The 8,363-nt window shown below is 56.4% G+C and overlaps 1 protein-coding gene across 1 annotated transcript; it reads right to left on the reverse strand.

The window, feature by feature from the left end:
* Positions 1-1,430: 1,430 nt before the first annotated feature.
* LOC136466195 (uncharacterized) lies at positions 1,431-1,979 on the reverse strand. Its single transcript, XM_066464630.1, has one exon. It carries the CDS (start codon positions 1,977-1,979, stop codon positions 1,431-1,433), a length of 549 nt encoding a protein of 182 aa, XP_066320727.1.
* Between the last annotated feature and the right edge of the window lie 6,384 nt (positions 1,980-8,363).

Raw genomic sequence — 8,363 nt, forward strand, 5'->3', positions numbered from 1 at the left:
CACGACAAAATCTACCAATGCCTAGGACTTGATGGTTGTCCGAGAGGCATATGTAATGCCCTGACCAATCAGCTCGAGCACCCATTTTGTGGTTCTCCCCATGGTGTCCTGGTTTTTGATGACATCGCCGAGGGGAAGGACATCACGACCGTCACTGGATGTGACTCGAAATAGTGGCGTAGCTTCCTTCTGGTGATGAGGATAGCGTACAGAAGTTTCTAGATTTGGGAGTAGCAGGTCTTTGAGTCAGATAGGACCTCGTTGATAAAGTACATAGGGCACTGTACATTGAGGGCGTGCCCCTCTTCTTCCCACTCCACAACCAGGGCAGCGCTGACTACTTGTGTGGTGGCCGCGATGTAGAGAAGAAGGGGTTCTCCCTCGGTGGGAGGAACCAAAATTGGGGCCTTTGTCAGGAGCTGTTTAACCATGTCAAGTGCCTCCTGGGCCTCGGATGTCCATTCAAAGTGATTGGCCTTCTTTAGAAGTCGATAAAGGGGAGACCTTGTTCGCTAAGGTGTGAGATGAAGCGGCTGAGCATGGCAAGGCACCCCGTAACCCGCTGCACCCCTTTTATGTTCTAAATTGGGCCCATCCTCGTGATGGCTAAGATCTTCTCTGGGTTTGCTTCGATGCCACGCTCGGAGACGATGAAACCAAGCAGCATGCCCCTCAAGACCCCGCAAACACACTTCTCAGGATTGAGTTTGATGCCGTTCGCTTGGAGTTTTGCAAAGGTCTGCTCAAGATCGACGATGAGATGGTCGGCCTATTTGGATTTGACCACGATGTCGTCAACGGTTCGCCCGATGAGGTCCCTGAAGCACCTGAGCATACAACGCTGGTATGTAGCCCCAGCGTTCTTTAGACCGAACGGCATTGTGATATAGTAGAATGATCTGAAGGGGGTGATGAACAATATTGCGAGCTGATCGGACTCTTTCATCGCAATTTGATGGTACCTAGAGTACGCATCAAGGAAGCAGAGAGTTTTGCACCCCGAGGTAGAATCAACTATTTGGTCTATGCACGGCAAAGAAAACGGATCTTTGGGCATGCTTTGTTGAGACCCGTATAGTCAACACACATCCTCCATTTCTCACTCTTTTTTCATACAAGAATGGGATTGGCCAACCACTCTGGGTGGTGCACTTCCTTGATGAATCTGGCCACCAAAAGCTTTGTGATCTCTTCACCGATGGTCCTACGTTTCTCCTTGTCGAACCGACGCAGGGGTTGTTTCACCGGCTTGGAGCTTGAATGGATCTTCATGGTGTGCTCGGCGACTTCCCTTAGGATGCCTGGTATGTCCGAGGGTTTCCACGCAAAGATGTCTTTGTTGGTGCGGAGGAAGTCGACAAGCGTGTTTTCCTATTTAGAGGAAAGTGCGGTTCTAATGTGCAGCACCTTGCCATCGGGGCTGCCAAGATTTATGAGGACCTCTTTAGAGCCTCTACAGGCCTAAAAGACCCGGTTGACTTCTTGGGGTCAAGGGCTTCTTCGGTGACCTCCTTCTTGATGGCGGCGAGCTCTCCGGAGGCGATGATTGCTGCGGTGTGATCGCAACACTCGACCTCGCACTCATAGGTATGTTGGAAGGAGGTGTTGACGGTGATGACCCTGCTAGGGCCTGGTATCTTTAGCTTGAGGTAGGTATAGTTGGGGATGGCCATGAACCTTGCATAGCATGGACATCCCAGGATAGCATGGTAGGTTCCAGGGAACTCGACCACCTTGAAGGTGAGGGTTTCTATCCTATAATTGGATGGATCCCCGAAGGTAACAGGCAGATCAATCTGCCCTAGTGGCATGGCCTGCTTTCTAGGCATGATGCCATGGAAAGGTGCCCCAATTGGGCGGATGCGTGTCTGGTCGATGCCCATTTCATCGAGCGTCTTGGCATACATGATGTTGAGGCCACTGCCTCCATCCATCAGTATTTTGGTGAGCCGCTTCATGCCAATGATCGAGTCAACCATGAGCGGAGATCTCCCTGGATGCGGGACGCTTTCTAGGTGGTTGGTCTGATCGAAGGTTATGGCAGGCTCTGACCATCGGAGAAAGGCAGGTGTGGCCGGTTCGGTCGTATAGACCTCGCGATGCTCAACCTTCTGATGGCGTTTGGAGTCATAGGCCGCCAATCCTCCAAAGATCATGAGGCAACCATACGGTGTTGGAAAGCGGCGTCCTTCCCCTCGGTGTCATCCATGGTGGGGTTAGGGTCCTTCTCATGTTCTCCCTTGTTGGAACCTCTGAATAAGAACCGCTTCATGAGGCTACAGTCCTTGTATAGATGTTTGACCGAGAAGACATGGTTCAGGCATGGCCCCTCGAGTAAATTTTTAAATGGTTCGAAGTGCCCTCCGTGGGCTTCCAACCACCCTTGCGGTCAGTGGTGGCCACGAGCGTGCCCTCGCGCTGTTGCTTCTTGTTCTTCCTTTTGGTGGAACGATTGAAGGCGCCTTCGCCGGCATCCTCGTCCTGCCTTGCCTTGCTTTCGAGATGATCGAAGATCGCTTCGACCGCTTCTTCTCTAGAGGCATGGCTGGTGGCGATATCCAAGAGTTCCTTGGTGGTTCATGGGCCCTTGCGTCCCAACTTATGAACTAGAGACTAACAAGTGGTCCCAGATAGGAAGGCTCCTATAATATCGGCATCAGCGATGTTAGGAAGCTCGTTGCACTGTTGGGAGAAGCACCGGATGTACCCATTAAGGGTTTCACCGGGCTTCTATTGGCAGTTCTTGAGGTCCCATGGGTTCCTAGGTCGCTTGTATGTGCCCTGGAAGTTCCCCACAAAGATCTCCTTAAGATTCACCCAACTCTGAATTCCATTGAACGACAGGTGTTCCAACCACGCTCGTGCTAAATCAGCCAAGAACAGTGAAAGGTTGCGGATAATGAAGTCATCATTATCCGCACCACTGGCTTGGCAGGCAAGCCGATAGTCTTTGAGCCATAGTCCAGGGCTTGTCTCCCTAGAGTACTTTGGGATATTGGTTGGTGGTCAGTACCTCGGTGGGAAAGTAGCGTTGAGGATGTGACGACCAAAGAATTGAGGCCCCGGCAGGCCAGGGCTCGGGCTTCGGTCCTCGCCGCTGTTGTAGCGTCTACCACATCGAGGGTGATAGCCGCATCTGGCTCCCTCTCTTGGGTCATCGTAGCCACATCTGCGGGCATCGAGGGTGTTGTGCGCGTCACGGTTGTGACCGAGACGCTGACACACCGGGACCGTGGTGCGCTGCCTACTTCCTTGTGGTTCCTGGTGGACCGATGCGTCCCTACCGGGGCATTCTAAGAGAGTGCGCTGGCTGGCGTCGAGCTCGCATCGCTGAGACAACGAGTTCTCGGCCTGCTGCACCACCGCACGCTCGAGCAACGTGCCAATCTCGTGGTGGGCCTGACGATCCTCGGGCGTCGTGGCCTCTAGAAGGCCATGGAGCAAGGCCACCGCGACGGTGATGTTTTGGCTTGCCCGGGCGAAGCAAGGGAGGGCTTCATCGTCTGTGATGATCCTCCGGATCACGTCGCGGGCCATGGCACATGCGCATCCATCATCTCCGTGGCACTCGATCTCCTGGTCGAGCTCTGTGCATTCCTGCTCGAGCTAGAGTCGCGCTTCCTCGATCTCTTGGTGTCGGGCTTTCAGCTGGTCCATCGGCATACGTGGCGGGGCCGTTGTCTCCCTCTTGGCCTCGTCGCGAGGTTAGCCTCTCCCTCATGGACGCTTTTGACGTGCCCCTCGGGGGTACCCGCCATGAAGCATTCACGAGAGGGGTGATGGCTTCCCCTGCTAGAGTCAGAGCCAGAGGGTGACCCTAGCTCCTTTGCCAGGAGGTCATGGAAAGATTCCACGACATGTTCGATCACCCCATGAACTCGTTGTTCACGAATGAAGGGATCATGCGCTGTGCCACAAGGTGGCTAACGGTCGTCGCGGCGTTGCAGAGACCGAACGGAAGCACTGTTGGGCCACTCCGTGTGGGGTGTTCTAGAGAGAGGGTGAGGCAGTGTGGGTCCTCCCTGGATGGCTAGGGTCCCAGAAAGACGTCGAGCTAGAGCTCAAGCCTCCCATAGTTGAGGCCGATGGAGAGGAGAGGTTGGATGGCGGCGTGAGCCAATGCCAACTCTCCTCCCACCGTGACGATGAAGTCTAGGTCACTGAAGTGCACGTGTCTAAAGCCTAGGACCCTGAGCCGGCGGCGCCCCAGGACGATCGAGGGGAGCCCGTGACAGCGAGCGCCGGGCTTGTGTCTGAGCTAGGCTGCTGCCGGCACTCCGCTCGTTTCGCCTTCGCTTCCCTGATAGACTTGCCGGGGCCCAGGAGCCACACACGCCCGCGCGGGCATTTTTTCTATCTCGCGTCGGGTGACGGCTGATGGCTTCTGGTGGTGCTAGACTGCTAGTACGTACGTGTATGTCTAGTACAAACGGGTCCAGCGTGCCGAGTCGTACAGACGAGCGGGACGTGGGTCCTGCATATAGTTGGCCATGCAGCCCGAGGCACGACGGCACGGTACGAAGCCCGCTTTTTTAGTCCGACACGAGCACGGCATGGCCCGGTGACATACGGGCTCGGGCTGGCCCGGCCCGAGGGAGCAGGCCGTGCCTAGGCCGCTGCTCAGGCACGTGGGCCGGCAAGGCACAGCCTGCTACAGTCGAGCCGGCCCGCTGGCGGCCCGGCCTGCCTGCTGCGGTGCTGCCTCCCCGGCTCCCCCTCCTCATATGGCTCCATGCGGCCACGCCCCCACCGTCCCACGCATCCCTCGCCCATCCCCGCTGCCTGCTCCGCTCTCCGGGCTCCGGCTCTCCCTCTCCCTCTCGGCCTCTCCGCTCTCGCTCTCCCTCTCCCTCTCGGCCTCTCCGCTCTCCCTCACCGAGCTCAGGGCGCGGCGACGGCCCCTCCCCTCAGAAGTCCACTCCCCCACCGCCCCACGCATCCCTCGCCCATCCCCGTTGCCCGCTCCGCTCTCCGGCTCTCCCTCTCCCTCTCGGCCTCTCCGCTCTCCCTCACCGAGCTCAGGGCGCGGCGACGACCCCTCCCCTCAGAACCGCACGCACGGTGGCGCAGCGCGACGGCCTCTTCCCGTGGTGTCCTCCCTTCTTCCTCGCAGGGCGGCCTCCTCCCCACGGATCCAGGCGCAGGGGCGGCGTAGAGGCCTCCTCCCCACGGATCCATGTGCAGCGTGCCTCTCCTTCGAGGCTCCGAGCTCCCTCTCCCTCTCCTCAGAGCCCTGTGATTTTTGTTGTTTTTTTTCGATTTTTCTTACTGGAATGAGATGAACAAGCTTGAGATTGACATGGCCATTGACGCTGTGGATCTGCCTCGAGGCCTCCTCCATGGCTCCATGCACCGCCGCCGCCACCGCGCTCCTGTGCTGCCCCTCTTGTTCTTCCCTTTCCTCTCTCTGATGCCGCCGATGCGGCCGGCGGCCAACTCAACGCCGTCATCGCCTGCTGAAGCGGACCTTGGGCTGGCCCGGCCTCCCTGACAGGCCGTGCTTACCGGGCCGGCCCGGCACGAAAAACAGCCCAGCAGGCCGTGCCTGGGCCGTCGGCCAGGCATGGTGCCCGCCTCGGCACGGCCCAGGAGGCCCGGCGTGCCGTGCCGGCCCGACCCCTATCTATAGTCCTGCAGGCTTCTCCTATCCGACCCCTATCTTTCCCGCTCGTCCGCGCGCGCGTGGGGGGTGGGCACGCGGTGGCTGATGCTGATCCGCGCGCGCGTGGGGGGCAGCATATCTCTCGCCCACGCGCTAACGGTACTACTAGAACGTAACATGACTTTCTGTGAGATCGTGCTGCGAGTGTAGATCCATCATCACATTGCGCGTTCGTGACACTGGTTCCTAGATTGCGAGTTGCGACGACGACAGCATCCCATTTCTGTCTGTTCTATGGCCGTGCAATGCGCAAGTTGTCTCTTAGTACTAGTTTATATTTGCATTACAGAGCTGTCTCTGTTACGGGTGATATTCGGGTTGGCTTTAGGAGTCCAGACCACTAATAACTACTGGATATAAATAAGATATCTTCTATATATAAAGGCGAGTACTAAACATAAGATAACTTCAGATCAGTTGCGAGTACGCCTGCTTTCTTTGGTACTTGCTTCGCTCGCGCGGCCACCACGTAACTGATAAAAGCAATGTAGTGTCACTGAGTGGGAAAGACCTGCAATCAACTTCGTGTGTGTGTGTGTCTATATATATATATATATATATATACAAACTGCGTGAGCTTTTCGAAAAACCAATGAGGTCTGCCGACCGAAACAGTATTTTTCTCTCACGATAAATCAACCGAAATAGTATTTTTGCTTTTTTTTTCCAGGCCGCCGAACAGCCTAGCTACCTCGTTCCACTAGCTACACTTCTTCACGTACAAGAAACCGGCCGCACGATTACCACCGTGTCCATCCCGTACGGAAAAATACAATAAAATATGTCGTCCCGAGCAGAATCCTTGCGTGATTAACTTCGCAGCTACCAAATGATGATTAAAGGAGCACACGACTACGAGTGTGTGGAACTCCAGCATGCGAAGCTCAAAGGTAAATTGCTTCTGGAACAGCTGGGAGAAAGCGGCAGCAGGGTCGGGGATGAGGACCATTCGTCGACGACGAGTCCAAGAAAATGCCAAGCCAGCCGCGTGCGGAGGTGGAGCCGACTAGCCGAGCATCCACGCTCGACAACTTGTGCACGCGCAGACCTTGCCAGTTAGCAGATTGCAAGCGAAAGATGGGTACCGCCGTACCGGGCGGGCATGTCCATCTCCTTCCCTAGCGTGCACGGCTCCCGTCCCATCCCAGTTGACGCTAGTCTTGGACGCAACGCAAGTACGCAACACGATGTGAAAACGAGGACCGAGCGTAGCTCGGTTGGCTCGTTCCTGTGGTCGGAACGACGAGTCCTGGGTTCGATTCTCAGAATCGACCAGGAGCCTCACCTCGGGGATTTTCTCCCTGTTTTCCATGAACACCGCTTGCGACGGGAGGTGTCTCGGCGCGGCGGGCGGCACCTGGTCAGCATGCATGCTTCGGTCGCAGCCAGAGGCAGCCAAGAACGCGAGACCAGACCGCGCGTACCGGCCGGCCGGCCGGACCTGTACGATTGATCCATGGAGGTAGGCCGGGGGCGGAGGCGGCAGAATCTGCCGGGCTATCCTATCTGCCTCGCTTTTGCGCTGAGGGCGACGGAGCCACCACACGCGAGGACGACGACCGGCGGGCGGCGGGCCAGGGGGGAGCCACCATCCACATCTGCGGCGGGAGCAAATATTCCCTCCCAAAAGCTCTGTCCAGCTGTCCTCCTATGCTCCTCGCTAGTTCCCTGTTGCCAATTGCCCGGCACTGCTCATCGGTCCCAGCCAGAGATGCCAACAAAGCCGGAAGCACACAAGGACGAACTGGCCTTCGCTTGTGCTCCGGGCCTTTTTGACCACCCTCGCGGCCCCCATGAGCTGGGCGGCAGTGCCCGGCCCTAGTAATCCCCTGCCACCCTGCCAGGAAAAGTCGCGATCGCGTCTAGTAGGAGGAAGAAAAAGGCCTCCAGATCACAAATCTTGCTTGACCAGGGACACCGCAACGGACGGACAGTGGCAGTGAGGCGGGCAAGCAGGCGATACGAGATCTGTCGTCTGTGCGTCGCTTTTGCGCTTGAAAGGTGGTGCTTGGCTTGGCTGCGTCGCCGTACACAGCCCGTGTACCTGCTTCGTTTGCCTTTCGGCCGCACGACGAAAGGCTTGGAAGTTGGAAACTGTCGCCGACCTGATTTTGTGCTCCGAAGGTTCCGTTGATATTTCTGTCCTGCAACTAGGGGTACGTGGCTGGACTAGATCCACGATCCAGCATTGTACGGGTTGTTCCCTCGGTCGTTCCTGTACGGCCGTGCCAACTACTACAGTACCATGGAGCGTGGATGCCACTCGATCGTACTGTATGCAAGGACGGTGTTAAAACTTGACTTTCACGGGCTGATGGCACAACGATCGTCGGTGAGAGACCCGGACGCCGACCAAAGACACAGGCCGACACGGTACTCCCCAAGCATTTCGTTCGTGTCGAGGGATCACCGTTGTAGAAAGCTAAGGGCGTCACAATCCATTGGCGATCTTCAAGCTTGCCCTTAGGTCTAGTTTTGCGCATACAAAGTGTACGCACATCCACGCAACAGCCAAGTATACCATTGGATTAAGTTTTGTAGAAAAAACACATCAACACCTACATCTTGATAGTGCATTTTATTTAAATTTGTGGATGTTACTGTTTTTTTTCTTCCTAAAATCGAGATCAACACTAGAAAAATTTACTAATAAAATGCTGTAACTAAGAACGGGGCGAGTATTTGCAACAATCGCCACAGC

The sequence above is a fragment of the Miscanthus floridulus genome, chromosome 7 (genome assembly GCF_019320115.1).
Source record: "Miscanthus floridulus cultivar M001 chromosome 7, ASM1932011v1, whole genome shotgun sequence".
NCBI classification, from domain to species: Eukaryota; Viridiplantae; Streptophyta; class Magnoliopsida; order Poales; family Poaceae; genus Miscanthus; species Miscanthus floridulus.